Genomic DNA, 16,370 nt, shown 5'->3' with positions numbered 1-16,370 from the left:
CACCCACAGGACCGTCAAATGTACCGTGTCCATTTAATCCAGGCGTGGCCCATCTGTGGTTCCTGAAGTGGCCCAAATGTCCAAAATTAGAACTTTGTACATTTTGAACATAAAACATATACAACATTTTAATGGTTCACTTCATCGTCTTCGAGGCTGTGACCTTTGCCCTTTATGTTGTAATAAGTGGCCCTTTTATGTTTTATGTTTCAATAAGTGGCCCTCGATGGACTTAAGTGTGGACACGACCTGCAATGTCTTTAAAATGTACTTTTTATTTCCAAACGTTTTAATTGTTAAAGTCGTAACACAAGCTCCTCGTCTTCCTCCTCCTCTTCCGGTCAACGGTAGAAACATGGCGGCCTCCTTGAGCCTGGCCGCGGCGCGTCTCCTCTCCCCGGCTCTGAGGCACTGTCCCCGGCCTGTCCTGGCTCTGTCACTGCGCCACGAGCACGCAGCGTCCCGGAGCGGCCCGACCGAGCACGGAGCGTCCCGGAGCAGCCTGTACGAGCACGTCCGGGAGGGATACAGCGACAAACCGGAGCTCCACATGACGGAGCTGTGCGCGGACCCGGAGGCGGCGGTCGTGAACGTGGAGAGCAGGAAAGGAGAGCTGCGGGGAGACGACGTGCGCCAGATTGTGAGGAAAAATGAACCTTATGTATTTCTAAAGTTACGGTGTAAATAAGTTCGGAGCTCAGCAGTGACCGCCCACCGCTGGGTTCCGGAAGTGGGTGTCATTTGTTTCGTAGAGATGTCAAAATAAATGAATATTAAATATTTGGGGCTCATTATTTTATTTGAAAAATCTTTGGAAAATTCTCAATGGTTTTTGTTTTATTTTGTGACAGAAAACAACCGCGTCATGAGCCAGACACGTGAACATTTTACACAAACATTGGACATTTTACACAAATCAATCTAATTTATAGTATATTTTAGTGACAAGTCTTTTTCCTCGTCCCGCACAGACGAACTCGACCGGAAGTGCATTTACACGATTACCGGAAGTGCTGAACCATGGCAAAAGTGGGCGGGGAGGAACAAGATCAATGGCAGAGGTCGCCACGCCCCATTTTGAGTAGCTTGAGATGGGATTTCCAAAACATGACTAAAGATAAATCTCTATGGCAAAAATTAAAAGCTAATTTTCTTCTGGAACCACGGCAGACCCTCTACTGTTGTCGTGGCAACATTTAAACTGATCAGGTGTTCTGTGTCTTCAGGTGAAGTTGTGGCAGCGTCTGGAGGACGTGAGAGCAGAGATCTCGTCTCTGGAGGAGCAGAAGAGAAGCATCAGCGACGCCGTCAAAGCTCTAGTGGCACGTGACAGACTCTTATGTCCAGGTTTTATGTTTGTATTCAGTCAAAGAAGCTGAATAAAAGAATGTTGTGTCAGTCTTTTGTCGTGCGATAAGATTTGAGCTGGGAACGTTTAAAAAAAAAAAAGAGTAATTATTATAGATACTCACTATTTACTATGTGGTGTCCAGTCGTCTCAGTGTTTTTTATCTGGAGAATGTTCTGTAGCTGCATCATTTGATCATTAATATAACTTATTATTATTTGATTCTTAATATGACTCTTTATTTGATCATTAATATATCTCTTTTATTATTTGATCATTAATATATCTCTTTTATTATTTGATAATTAATATAACTCTTATTTGATCATTAATATATCTTTAATTATTTAATCATTAATATAACTCTTATTTGATCATTAATATAACTTATTATTTGATCATTAATATAACTCCTATTTGATCGTTAATACAACTCCTTTTGTTCTCTTGAGTCTTGGTTGAGTTTGAACTTGTTTGTCTTTTCTTTCCAGGCCAGTACTGAGAAGAAAGCCCTGTCCACTGTGAGTCCAGTTGTATTTCTCTCTTAGACGATCACAATGTCAATCATCACAAATACAAGCAGCAAATAGACTGCGATTGTTTAACGTGAGACGCTGCATGGGAATAAGACATTTTAGACACAAAATCATTTACAGACATCCCGATATTTAGTTTAGTTTGAGTAAATGAGCTGTGACAGAAATTTAATCTCATTTTATTAGACTTCAAACTGTAATAAATCGGACTAAGAATCAGACGTGAACAGATCCTCGTGTTGTTCTGTCAGACTCTTGTTCAGTTGGTGCAGGAGCCACTTTACGGCCTTTATGTCTCTGTGAGGAAGATCTAAATCTATAAAAGTTGATTCAGTGGAAGAATCAAACGTCTTTAGGAGCAGAGAGTTGTTTCTGACAGTTTTGTTTTTCTGTTTTCTTCAGAGAAAAACTGACCACCAACAAAATAACCTCCTGTTTTGTATAAAAGCGGCTCACTCTGCTTTAGTTTAGATGTTCACAGTTTAAAATGTGCACTATTTATTTTTCATGTTTATCAGAAGTTCACCAGAAGAAAATGCACAGTTTGAGCTTGGACTAATATCTATGCGTGGGCAGCAGGGGGCAGCGCAGAGCCTCATTTATAAAGTTTATCAAACGTTTTCAAGTTTTATACCTAAAATGTTCACTTTAAATCTGCCCAGTAAAGCTCAATCAGGCGTGTTGATCTGTGTTCTTCTTGTTCTTGTTGTTGTTGTTGTTGTCGTGGGCGGCGGTCAGCTGCCAGAGTACTTTGCGGCGCGGCAGAGTGGTCGAGATGTTCGCCGCAGACTGAGCGAGCTGGCACCTGAGCAGAGCGAGCTGGAGCAGCAGTTCTACTGCCGAGCTCTGAAGCTGCCCAACACCACGCATCCTGACGTGGTGAGGTCAAACGCACTGTCCAGAACATGACCGGTCACTGTCCAGAGAGTCACTGTCCAGAGAGTATGACCGTGAATGATTCTAAATAATCATGTCTTTTCCGTGTTCAGCCGCTCGGGGACGAGAGTCAGGCTCGGGTTCTGGAGCTGGTCGGACACAAACCTGGTACGGCTCCGGTTTATCTCCACTGCAGCTGTTTGTGTCCTGTTTTTAACCTGTTTATCTCCTCCAGAGTTTGACTTTAAGCCCAAAGGTCACGTGGAGCTCGGGGAGTCGCTGGGGCTCATCAGACAGAGGTACTTATACACAAACATATACTGTATGTACTAATATTATATAACGTACTAATATTACTAACAACCGCAGCACTTATCGACAAATACAAGAAAACCATCATGTTAGAAGAAGAAGAAGAAGTTCAAATCATTAGTGAAAATGTTTTAATATAAAGGGCTGTCTATATATGACTATTTCAAACATATTAGTAGTAAAGGGGGAAGATGCTTAATAACTTGACGCTTTTGAAACCGTTTGCATTTACCGTATTTTCCGGACTGTACATTTTTCATAGTTTGGCCGGGGTGCGACTTATACTCCAGAGCAACTTATATGTGATATTATTTATTATTTTCACACTGACAACCACAAGAGGGCGCTCTAGGCTGTAAGCGACGCAGAAGAAGAATCTGCACTTCCTCTTCCTCTGGAGTTTGTGGAGTTGTTTAGAAGTGACACAGAGGAAGAAGAATTCAGTGGATTTGGGGTAAAACTGATGCTTTGCTAAACTTGTTACATGTTCTTTATGCTATAGTTATCTGAATAACTGTTCATATGTTACATTAACATACCAGACACTTACCACAGTTCTGTCTGTGCCTCATGTAGCTGAAGGTGTTAGCGTTAGCATACGTCATGTAGCTGAAGGTGTTAGCGTTAGCATTCGTCATGTAGCTGAAGGTGTTAGCGTTAGCATACGTCATGTAGCTGAAGGTGTTAGCGTTAGCATACGTCATGTAGCCGAAGGTGTTAGCGTTAGCATATGTCATGTAGCCAAAGGTGTTAGCGTTAGCATACGTCATGTAGCCGAAGGTGTTAGCGTTAGCATACGTCATGTGGCCGAAGATGTTAGCGTTAGCATACGTCATGTGGCCGAAGGTGTTAGCGTTAGCATACGTCATGTAGCTGAAGGTGTTAGCGTTAGCATACGTCATGTAGCTGAAGGTGTTAGCGTTGGCATACGTCATGTAGCTGAAGGTGTTAGCGTTAGCATACGTCATGTAGCTGAAGGTGTTAGCGTTAGCATACGTCATGTAGCTGAAGGTGTTAGCGTTAGCATACGTCATGTAGCCGAAGGTGTTAGCGTTAGCATATGTCATGTAGCCGAAGGTGTTAGCGTTAGCATACGTCATGTAGCCGAAGGTGTTAGCGTTAGCATACGTCATGTGGCCGAAGATGTTAGCGTTAGCATACGTCATGTGGCCGAAGGTGTTAGCGTTAGCATACGTCATGTAGCTGAAGGTGTTAGCGTTAGCATACGTCATGTAGCTGAAGGTGTTAGCGTTGGCATACGTCATGTAGCTGAAGGTGTTAGCGTTGGCATACGTCATGTAGCTGAAGGTGTTAGCGTTGGCATACGTCATGTAGCTGAAGGTGTTAGCGTTGGCATACATCATGTAGCTGAAGGTGTTAGCTTTGGCATACGTCATGTAGCTGAAGGTGTTAGCGTTAGCATATGTCATGTAGCTGAAGGTGTTAGCGTTGGCATACGTCATGTAGCTGAAGGTGTTAGCGTTAGCATACGTACACCTATTCACCATGTTCTCTCATCTGTTATTATTTTAAATTGTCTGTTCTTGGTCTTGGGTTTTTATCAAATACGTTTCCCCCAAAATGCGACTTATACTCCAGTGCGACTTATATATGTTTTTTCTTCTCTATTATGCATTTTTTGGCTGGTGCCCTCTTGTGGTCGCCAGTGTGAGAATAATGAATAATATCACATATAAGTCGCTCTGGAGTATAAGTCGCACCCCGGCCAAACTATGAAAAGCAGTGCCACTTATTGTCCGGAAAATACGGTACTCATTGTCGAGGTTGTTTTTATTTCATCGTCCTACTTTGTTAATAGAACCTAAAATCTGACCCTGTCGGTCCGCAGGCACCTGTCGCACGTGTCGGGTCACAGGTCGTATTACCTGAGAGGAGGCGGGGCCAGACTCCAAACGGCGCTGCAGAACTTCACCCTGGACAAACTGCTCAAACGGGTAAAAGACGCGCTCGCCGCTACGCCGCTCTCGTCACCGTGACAACGCAGCCTGACCTTGTGTTTTGTGCAGGGCTTCATCCCGCTCGCCGTGCCGGACGTGCTCAGGAGCGCCGTCTTCGTAAGTCCCGCCCACATGCACTGCTCAGACCGTCACAAAGTAGAACCAGAGTTCAGACAAATCCACGTGGTTTAGTGTCGTTAAAGAGGCTCGTTTGGACCCCTGCTGGACCAATGAGGAATTACACCGACATGAACACAGACAGAAGACAAAACAAACCTCCTTCTTGTAAACGTTGGATTCTGACGTATCAAAACCTACATTCAACTTCTTTCTAAACCTGTTAACGCTTAAAATAGTGACAAATTTCACATTTCCAACGCTTTAAACCTTAAAGTCGCTCAGATTCAAGACGCTACAGTTGTTGTAAGTTTTCTCTCACCAAACTCTTCTTGACGTTATTTTGTCCAAATGCAGTTTCCTCCCACAGAGACTCCTCCCACACAGACTCCTCCCACAGAGACATAAAGATCAGGCCTTAAAGTAGCTCCTCCCACAGAGACTCCTCCCACAGAGACTCCTCCCACAGAGACTCCTCCCACAGAGACTCCTCCCACAGAGACTCCTCCCACAGAGACGTAAAGATCAGGCTCCTGCACCGACTGTACAAGACTCTGACAACACGAGGATCTGTCACGTCTGAGTCTGATTTATTACACTTTTAAGTCTAATAAATTGGCAGAATTTTACTCAAATGTTCAAGTCCAGATCAAAAACTAAATAATAAATCTGAATGTTGTTTCTTCAGGAGGCTTTTGTTCTAAACTCTTCTTCACTCTGTTGTTTCTTCAGGAGGCTTTTGTTCTAAACTCTTCCTCACTCTGTTTCTTCTTCAGGAGGCTTTTGTTCTAAACTCTTCTTCACTCTGTTGTTTCTTCAGGAGGCTTTTGTTCTAAACTCTTCCTCACTCTGTTTCTTCTTCAGGAGGCTTTTGTTCTAAACTCTTCTTCACTCTGTTGTTTCTTCAGGAGGCTTTTGTTCTAAACTCTTCTTCACTCTGTTGTTTCTTCAGGAGGCTTTTGTTCTAAACTCTTCTTCACTCTGTTGTTTCTTCAGGAGGCTTTTGTTCTAAACTCTTCTTCACTCTGTTGTTTCTTCAGGAGGCTTTTGTTCTAAACTCTTCTTCACTCTGTTGTTTCTTCAGGAGGCTTTTGTTCTAAACTCTTCTTCACTCTGTTGTTTCTTCAGGAGGCTTTTGTTCTAAACTCTTCTTCACTCTGTTGTTTCTTCAGGAGGCTTTTGTTCTAAACTCTTCTTCACTCTGTTGTTTCTTCAGGAGGCTTTTGTTCTAAACTCTTCTTCACTCTGTTGTTTCTTCAGGAGGCTTTTGTTCTAAACTCTTCTTCACTCTGTTGTTTCTTCATGAGGCTTTTGTTCTAAACTCTTCTTCACTCTGTTGTTTCTTCAGGAGGCTTTTGTTCTAAACTCTTCTTCACTCTGTTGTTTCTTCAGGAAGCTTTTGTTCTAAACTCTTCTTCACTCTGTTGTTTCTTCAGGAGGCTTTTGTTCTAAACTCTTCTTCACTCTGTTGTTTCTTCAGGAGGCTTTTGTTCTAAACTCTTCTTCACTCTGTTGTTTCTTCAGGAGGCTTTTGTTCTAAACTCTTCTTCACTCTGTTGTTTCTTCAGGAGGCTTTTGTTCTAAACTCTTCTTCACTCTGTTGTTTCTTCAGGAGGCTTTTGTTCTAAACTCTTCATCACTCTGTTGTTTCTTCAGGAGGCTTTTGTTCTAAACTCTTCTTCACTCTGTTGTTTCTTCAGGAGGCTTTTGTTCTAAACTCTTCATCACTCTGTTGTTTCTTCAGGAGGCTTTTGTTCTAAACTCTTCTTCACTCTGTTGTTTCTTCAGGAGGCTTTTGTTCTAAACTCTTCCTCACTCTGTTTCTTCTTCAGGAGGCTTTTGTTCTAAACTCTTCCTCACTCTGTTTCTTCTTCAGGAGGCTTTTGTTCTAAACTCTTCATCACTCTGTTGTTTCTTCAGGAGGCTTTTGTTCTAAACTCTTCTTCACTCTGTTGTTTCTTCAGGAGGCTTTTGTTCTAAACTCTTCATCACTCTGTTGTTTCTTCAGGAGGCTTTTGTTCTAAACTCTTCTTCACTCTGTTGTTTCTTCAGGAGGCTTTTGTTCTAAACTCTTCCTCACTCTGTTTCTTCTTCAGGAGGCTTTTGTTCTAAACTCTTCCTCACTCTGTTTCTTCTTCAGGAGGCTTTTGTTCTAAACTCTTCTTCACTCTGTTTCTTCTTCAGGAGGGCTGTGGGATGCAGCCTCACGCTCACCGATCTCAGGTCTACTCTCTGGACCCGAGCCGGAGTCCTGACCTGAACCTGGCCGGGACGGGAGAGGTCGGCATCGCAGGTACTCGAGCTCAGTGTTAATATGTACATTTAGTCCTGCAGAATACTGAGCCATTCTGCTGTAAATCTCTGCTTTTCCCTTTAAATTTAACCTAATGTGGGTCAGAAATATCCACAAATACTTAAGCCAAAATATGCTCCGTCATTAATAATAAATGGGATAAACACTTAAAGCTCATGTTAGAGGGCGGAGCATGAACGGGCCTCTGATCACGCCCACAGACTGAGGAGCTGCAGGAGAAGAAGAACCAAGCTTCCTGCAGTACTGCTCAGCGGCCTGCAGAGGCTTCAGCAGCAGAAATGAGGGGAAAACGGGCTCATTTGGATGTATTTCAGAACAATTTAAATACAGTCGTGACACCGCTCTGTTTTATAGACGTGGAGGTCGGATTCAGGCCCTAAGATGCCGACACTAAAGCTGTAAAAACACTTTTGACGATCGTACGTGTCGCTCTTGTCTTCGTCCTGCAGGTTTCTTCATGGATCACGCCGTAAACTGGAAGGACCTCCCTGTGCGGTGAGTTCACCAACCACAGATCGGACGAATCCCGTTTAGGCCGTGATGGTTTAGTTTGTGTCTGTTATTGGTCACTGAGGCGTGTGTCTCCCCCTGCAGGACGGTCTGCAGCAGCACATGTTACAGAGCCGAAACGGACACGGGACGAGAGACTTGGGGTCTTTACAGAGTCCACCACTTCAACAAGGTACAGGGAGGGCATCTGACACACGGGAGGGCATCTGACACACGAGGAGGGGCATCTGACACCCGGGGATGGCATCTGACACCCGGGGATGGCATCTGACACACGGGGAGGGCATCTGACACACGGGGAGGGCATCTGACACACGGGGAGGGCATCTGACACACACAGGGAGGGCATCTGACACACAAGGAGGGCATCTGACACACGGGGAGGGCATCTGACACACGGGGAGGGCATCTGACACACGGGGATGGCATCTGACACACGGGGATGGCATCTGACACACGGGGAGGGCATCTGACACACACAGGGAGGGCATCTGACACACACGGGAGGGCATCTGACACACGGGGAGGGCATCTGACACACGAGGAGGGCATCTGACACACACAGGGAGGGCATCTGACACACGGGGAGGGCATCTGACACACGGGGATGGCATCTGACACACGGGGAGGGCATCTGACACACGGGGAGGGCATCTGACACACGGGGAGGGCATCTGACACACACAGGGAGGGCATCTGACACACACGGGAGGGCATCTGACACACGGGGAGGGCATCTGACACACGGGGAGGGCATCTGACACACGAGGAGGGCATCTGACACACGAGGAGGGCATCTGACACACACAGGGAGGGCATCTGACACACACGGGAGGGCATCTGACACACACGGGAGGGCATCTGACACACGGGGAGGGCATCTGACACATGGGGAGGGCATCTGACACACGGGGAGGGCATCTGACACACGAGGAGGGCATCTGACACACACAGGGAGGGCATCTGACACACACGGGAGGGCATCTGACACACGGGGAGGGCATCTGACACACGGGAGGGCATCTGACACACGGGGAGGGCATCTGACACACGAGGAGGGCATCTGACACACACAGGGAGGGCATCTGACACACACGGGGATGGCATCTGACACACACAGGGAGGGCATCTGACACACACGGGGATGGCATCTGACAAGGGGAGGAGTCTGGGATGGCATCTGACACAAGGGGAGGAGTCTGGGAGGGCATCTGACAGTGCTCTGCTGCAGGTGGAGATGTTTGCGGTGACGGCGGACGAGTCGGGGCAGGAGAGCGCTCAGATGCTGCAGGAGTTTGTGTCGCTGCAGAAAGAGCTTTTCTCCGACCTGGAGCTGCACTTCAGGTAGAACCAGACCCAGACCCACAGAGACGCAACCCACAGACACGCAACCCACAGACACGCAACCCACAGACACGCAACCCACAGACACGCAACCCACAGAGACGCAACCCACAGACACGCAACCCACAGACACGCAACCCACAGACACGCAACCCACAGACACGCAACCCACAGACACGCAACCCACAGAGACGCAACCCACAGAGACGCAACCCACAGACACGCAACCCACAGACACGCAACCCACAGACACGCAACCCACAGACACGCAACCCACAGACACGCAACCCACAGAGACGCAACCCACAGAGACGCAACCCACAGACACGCAACCCACAGACACGCAACCCACAGACACGCAACCCACAGACACGCAACCCACAGACACGCAACCCACAGACACGCAACCCACAGAGACGCAACCCACAGAGACGCAACCCACAGAGACGCAACCCACAGAGACGCAACCCACAGAGACGCAACCCACAGAGACGCAACCCACAGACACGCAACCCACAGACACGCAACCCACAGAGACGCAACCCACAGACACGCAACCCACAGACACGCAACCCACAGACACGCAACCCACAGAGACGCAACCCACAGACACGCAACCCACAGACACGCAACCCACAGAGACGCAACCCACAGACACGCAACCCACAGACACGCAACCCACAGAGACGCAACCCACAGAGACGCAACCCACAGACACGCAACCCACAGACACGCAACCCACAGAGACGCAACCCACAGACACGCAACCCACAGACACGCAACCCACAGACACGCAACCCACAGAGACGCAACCCACAGACACGCAACCCACAGACACGCAACCCACAGACACGCAACCCACAGACACGCAACCCACAGACACGCAACCCACAGACACGCAACCCACAGAGACGCAACCCACAGAGACGCAACCCACAGAGACGCAACCCACAGAGACGCAACCCACAGACACGCAACCCACAGACACGCAACCCACAGAGACGCAACCCACAGAGACGCAACCCACAGACACGCAACCCACAGACACGCAACCCACAGACACGCAACCCACAGAGACGCAACCCACAGAGACGCAACCCACAGACACGCAACCCACAGACACGCAACCCACAGACACGCAACCCACAGACACGCAACCCACAGACACGCAACCCACAGACACGCAACCCACAGAGACGCAACCCACAGAGACGCAACCCACAGAGACGCAACCCACAGAGACGCAACCCACAGAGACGCAACCCACAGAGACGCAACCCACAGACACGCAACCCACAGACACGCAACCCACAGAGACGCAACCCACAGAGACGCAACCCACAGACACGCAACCCACAGAGACGCAACCCACAGACACGCAACCCACAGACACGCAACCCACAGACACGCAACCCACAGACACGCAACCCACAGACACGCAACCCACAGAGACGCAACCCACAGACACGCAACCCACAGACACGCAACCCACAGACACGCAACCCACAGAGACGCAACCCACAGACACGCAACCCACAGAGACGCAACCCACAGACACGCAACCCACAGACACGCAACCCACAGACACGCAACCCACAGACACGCAACCCACAGACACGCAACCCACAGAGACGCAACCCACAGACACGCAACCCACAGACACGCAACCCACAGAGACGCAACCCACAGAGACGCAACCCACAGAGACGCAACCCACAGAGACGCAACCCACAGAGACGCAACCCACAGAGACGCAACCCACAGACACGCAACCCACAGACACGCAACCCACAGACACGCAACCCACAGACACGCAACCCACAGACACGCAACCCACAGAGACGCAACCCACAGAGACGCAACCCACAGAGACGCAACCCACAGAGACGCAACCCACAGAGACGCAACCCACAGACACGCAACCCACAGACACGCAACCCACAGAGACGCAACCCACAGACACGCAACCCACAGACACGCAACCCACAGACACGCAACCCACAGAGACGCAACCCACAGACACGCAACCCACAGACACGCAACCCACAGAGACGCAACCCACAGAGACGCAACCCACAGACACGCAACCCACAGAGACGCAACCCACAGAGACGCAACCCACAGACACGCAACCCACAGAGACGCAACCCACAGACACGCAACCCACAGAGACGCAACCCACAGACACGCAACCCACAGACACGCAACCCACAGACACGCAACCCACAGAGACGCAACCCACAGACACGCAACCCACAGACACGCAACCCACAGACACGCAACCCACAGACACGCAACCCACAGACACGCAACCCACAGACACGCAACCCACAGACACGCAACCCACAGACACGCAACCCACAGAGACGCAACCCACAGAGACGCAACCCACAGAGACGCAACCCACAGAGACGCAACCCACAGAGACGCAACCCACAGACACGCAACCCACAGACACGCAAGCCACAGACACGCAACCCACAGACACGCAACCCACAGACACGCAACCCACAGACACGCAACCCACAGACACGCAACCCACAGACACGCAACCCACAGACACGCAACCCACAGACACGCAACCCACAGACACGCAACCCACAGAGACGCAACCCACAGAGACGCAACCCACAGAGACGCAACCCACAGAGACGCAACCCACAGACACGCAACCCACAGACACGCAACCCACAGACACGCAACCCACAGACACGCAACCCACAGACACGCAACCCACAGACACGCATCCCACAGACACGCATCCCACAGACACGCAACCCACAGACACGCAACCCACAGAGACGCAACCCACAGAGACGCAACCCACAGAGACGCAACCCACAGAGACGCAACCCACAGAGACGCAACCCACAGAGACGCAACCCACAGACACGCAACCCACAGACACGCAACCCACAGACACGCAACCCACAGACACGCATCCCACAGACACGCATCCCACAGACACGCATCCCACAGACACGCATCCCACAGACACGCATCCCACAGACACGCATCCCACAGACACGCAACCCACAGACACGCAACCCACAGGCACGCAACCCACAGGCACGCAACCCCCCCAGACCATTAGAGCAGATTTGACATAGTTGTTGTTTTGGAGCTGATGTTCGTTCCTGTTGTGGTCAGAGTTCTGGACATGCCCACACAGGAGCTCGGACTTCCAGCGCACAGGAAGTTTGACATCGAGGCCTGGATGAGTGGAAGGAACCGCTACGGAGAGGTAAACCGGGGTCTAAACCGGGGTCTAAACCGGGGTCTAAACCGGGGTCTAAACCGGGGTCTAAACCGGGGTCTAAACCGGGGTCTAAACCGGGGTCTAAACCAGGCTCTAAACGTGTAAATAAAGTCTGTCATGTGTAAATGATGAACTCTGTTTTGTTAGATCTCGAGCGCCTCAAACTGCACCGACTTTCAGAGTCGCAGACTGAACATCGTGTATGAGCGAGAGGACGAGAGCCTGCAGTACGCCCACACGGTATTGACCCCAGTACTGACCACAGCACTGACCTTCACAGCACTGACACCCACAGTACTGACACCCACAGTACTGACACCCACAGTACTGACACCCACAGCACTGACCCCCACAGCACTGACCCCCACAGCACTGACCTTCACAGCACTGACCTTCACAGCACTGACCTTCACAGCACTGACCCTCACAGCACTGACCCTCACAGCACTGACACCCACAGTACTGACACCCACAGTACTGACACCCACAGTACTGAGCCCCACAGCACTGCCCCCAACAGCACTGCCCCCAACAGCACTGACCCCAACAGCACTGCCCCCAACAGCACTGCCCCCAACAGCACTGACCCCAACAGCACTGCCCCCAACAGCACTGACCCCAACAGCACTGACCCCAACAGCACTGACACAAAGACAATAACATTATTTCATCAAACGCTCAAAAAAGAATAAACATTTTTCATTTTCATTAATAACACACTTTATTCATAATCTCTCTCCAGAAGCTTCAGTCACAGATTTACACCTTTTTGTTTGTTTGTTTGTTTGTTGTTTCCAGGTGAACGCCACGGCCTGCGCCGTCCCCCGAATGATCATCTCCATTTTAGAAACGCACCAGACCAAAGTGAGTCGGATGCCCTCCCTGTGCTGTTAAACTCAATACTTTCTACTCGTGTTGGACCGATGCTTTGTACTTGTACTCGAGTAAATCACTTTAGATCACAGGCTTCTCTGCCTCTGCTTCCTCTTCAGTTATTCATATGAAGTTATTTCATATTTAGTCCAGAATGAGTCCAAACGTGTGTCTTGTTGGTACGCTCGTTTATGAAAGAAAGGGCATGAATCAAAAACAGTTCAAATGAATCAAATGTTTAATCTTTGCCGTGTACAATTCTAATACAGAGATAACAGAGCACTTACCATCTGACCCTGTCCAATGTGAGGCGTCTTACACTGGCGTTCCGGACCGCGCCGCTTTCCCTGCTCCGCTCGTATATTTATACATTTCAATATGGGGCATATTATGAAGGGTGGTGCCTCGTTTGTTGAAGGGCGACGCCTCGTTTGTTGAAGAACTAAACCTTCATGGTCTAAACATAACTCAGTTATTATATCAAAGTATTGTTTAATACAATTTAGTAAAGTTAATATATGGTGTTCCCTTCATTCTCTTTCAGGACGGATCTGTGCGCGTTCCCAGAGCTCTGCAGCCGTTCTACGGCTCAGAACTGATCCAGAAGCCGTCCTACTCTCCACTCAAGTACATCGGACCCAACCAGCCCAACAGACCCCCCAGACCGGCCCCTAAAGGCAGAACCAGCTGCTAAAACCCCCCAGACCGGCCCCTAAAGGCAGAACCAGGTGCTAAAACCCCCCAGACCGGCCCCTAAAGTCAGAACCAGCGCCTAAATCCCCCCAGACCGGCCCCTAAAGGCAGAACCAGCTCCTAAAACCCCCCAGACCGGCCCCTAAAGGCAGAACCAGCTCCTAAAACCCCCCAGACCGGCCCCTAAAGGCAGAACCAGCTCCTAAAACCCCCCAGACCGGCCCCTAAAGGCAGAACCAGGGCTTAAAACAGAGGCGGAGCCAGACATTCTAAACATCCAGGGCTTAGCCCAAAAAGAAAGGGGAGGGGCTTCATTCAGGCCGATATGATGTGGTTTTTGCACTGCTCCTTCTGATATGATTTAGTTTAATATTTGTAGTAAGTACAAATAGTACACCTGCCTCATGAGCTGTTTGTCCTTTGTAGAGGAATAAAACCTCTTCTACAACCTCAATGAACTCATGGTTTGAACCATCATGTTGTTGTCTATTCTACGTTAGATAAACTTTGTTTTGCAGCACATGTTCTGAATGTCTCTTTTTTTTCTCGATCTGCTCTTCTTTATGTCCTTCACTTTTTGCAAAATCTCAGTTAAATTATGTAGAAAAGGGTTAGATCACAGATCACATGACGTGCTGTCTGCAGGAAGAAGCTGGACAAAGCTCCGTCCTGGGCTGTGCTCTGGACTCAGTGCAGGCTCTGTCAGGGTGTGAAATTTGACTTACGCAAATGCATTCTGGGACATAAACACGCCCAGCAGCGTCATCACAACAAACATGGCGGCGCCCATGTCCCCCGCATGTTCCCCCCGCTCGCCGACAAAAGGTCGATTGAAATATCTTAAAATCGTGAGATTTAGTTGATCGAGACGTTTTCCGTCATTGACTGTTGAAGCCTGACCCATGGTGGTCACTCTGAGTCAAAAAATGACAAAAATGCCTTCAAAGTAAAAAAAATAAGAATTTGCCTTCTGACCGACCCAGATGAAAAATGTTGACTCGGGTTACAGCAAACAGACAATTTATTTGGGGTAGCCTTATTTTATCTTTTTTTTTTTTTTTTTTAAATAGTTGATAGAGTTTTGTTTTGTTCATAAGAGTTCTTCTATTAAGAGTTTTTTCAAAAAACTTCCTATAAGTTATCTGTCCTTTTCCTCTGGATCTACTGCATTGTAACAATGAAATGTCCCCTGAGTGGACAATAAGGAATATATCTTATATATCTTACCTTAAAGGCAGAACCAGGTCCTAATCCCCCAGACCGGCCCCTAAAAGCAGAACAGGCCAAAAAGCAGACCATAACCTCATGTAATACCCTCTGCTGCCAGTAGGTGGAGCCTGTGGGTGTTTTTTAGTTCTTAAACTCAAGTAAACTCAAAAGCACGTGAAAAGGACAAAAATAGTGCATGATATTTGTCCTTTAAAGTCATTTTAACTGACGACGGTTGAAAATCGGCTCCACTTTTGTGACAAAATGTGACGTTTGTTTATTTGTTGACAGAAAAAGACTGTTTCCAGGTCAATGTGACCTCTGACCCCCACGCAGAGTTCACCTGAGGACTCTCACTTAAACCAGACTCAGAATAAACTGTGTCGTGTCCTAAATTCTGAAGTTCTGTGTAAATCCTGCCGTATTTGAATAAAAGGGTCATAAAATGGTGGTTTGTGCTCTTATTGACACAAACGGGTCTTTTTAGAGCGTACAAACAAATCTGAGGGTTTTAGGATGTTTTCTGAGGGTTTGAGTCAATAAAAGTGTTCTGAGACTATTTTATACTGACGCTAAATATAAAGTGTTATTTTTGAGTATCGTTTGAATATTTACTTAAAATACACTTATAAAGCTTCTAAAATACAGTATATTTGATTTAACTTCTATTCTTTAGGCTTTAATCTTCACATTTGAACTCGACTTGAAATCTTCTTTTCAATTTTGCCTAGTTTGTTTCTTTCTTTGCTTGTTTTTATTGCTGTTTGTTTTTTGTTTGTTTTGTTTTTTGAATTAAAATTATCACCAAAAATACAAAAATGAAGTTTAAACGCTGGTGGATTTCTGTAAATCTGAATAAAAACAATCCTGACATGTTTTTAGTCAAAGTTTCAGCCGCTGAACGTTTGTCTCCGTTTTCTTTAAGTCACTTTGAATTTATTGTATCTTTTATTATTTATTGAATCTTATTTTTTTCTTAAGTTTGTGTCAGAGTCGCTTCTGTGATAAATGTGTCCGACCT

The 16,370-nt window shown here is 47.9% G+C and overlaps 1 protein-coding gene across 1 annotated transcript; it reads left to right on the top strand.

The window, feature by feature from the left end:
* Positions 1 to 340: 340 nt before the first annotated feature.
* Positions 341 to 14,625, top strand: LOC140371352 (serine--tRNA ligase, mitochondrial-like). Its single transcript, XM_072458457.1, has 16 exons — positions 341 to 640; positions 1,227 to 1,322; positions 1,840 to 1,869; positions 2,623 to 2,763; positions 2,874 to 2,928; positions 2,996 to 3,059; positions 4,922 to 5,027; positions 5,100 to 5,147; positions 7,332 to 7,440; positions 7,911 to 7,956; positions 8,056 to 8,143; positions 9,203 to 9,315; positions 12,466 to 12,559; positions 12,722 to 12,814; positions 13,373 to 13,438; positions 13,992 to 14,625. Exons 1-16 carry the CDS (start codon positions 356 to 358, stop codon positions 14,139 to 14,141), a joined length of 1,584 nt encoding a protein of 527 aa, XP_072314558.1. The 5' UTR covers positions 341 to 355; the 3' UTR covers positions 14,142 to 14,625.
* Positions 14,626 to 16,370: the final 1,745 nt, after the last annotated feature.

This window comes from Eucyclogobius newberryi, unplaced genomic scaffold, assembly GCF_026437365.1.
Source record: "Eucyclogobius newberryi isolate DKJ021-1_F unplaced genomic scaffold, fEucNew1.0.hap1 SCAF_218, whole genome shotgun sequence".
Lineage (NCBI taxonomy): Eukaryota > Metazoa > Chordata > Actinopteri > Gobiiformes > Gobiidae > Eucyclogobius > Eucyclogobius newberryi.
The sequence above is the reverse complement of the archived record's forward strand: the minus strand, read 5'-3'. Positions and strand labels throughout refer to the sequence as shown.

Bases quoted from the DNA above. Each gene is read 5' to 3' on its own strand.
- LOC140371352 (XM_072458457.1), top strand. From the start codon at position 356: ATGGCGGCCTCCTTGAGCCTGGCCGCGGCGCGTCTCCTCTCCCCGGCT. The intron at 641-1,226 runs GTGAGGAAAAAT...CTGTGTCTTCAG, and splicing joins GAGACGACGTGCGCCAGATT to GTGAAGTTGTGGCAGCGTCT. The intron at 12,560-12,721 runs GTAAACCGGGGT...CTGTTTTGTTAG, and splicing joins GAAGGAACCGCTACGGAGAG to ATCTCGAGCGCCTCAAACTG.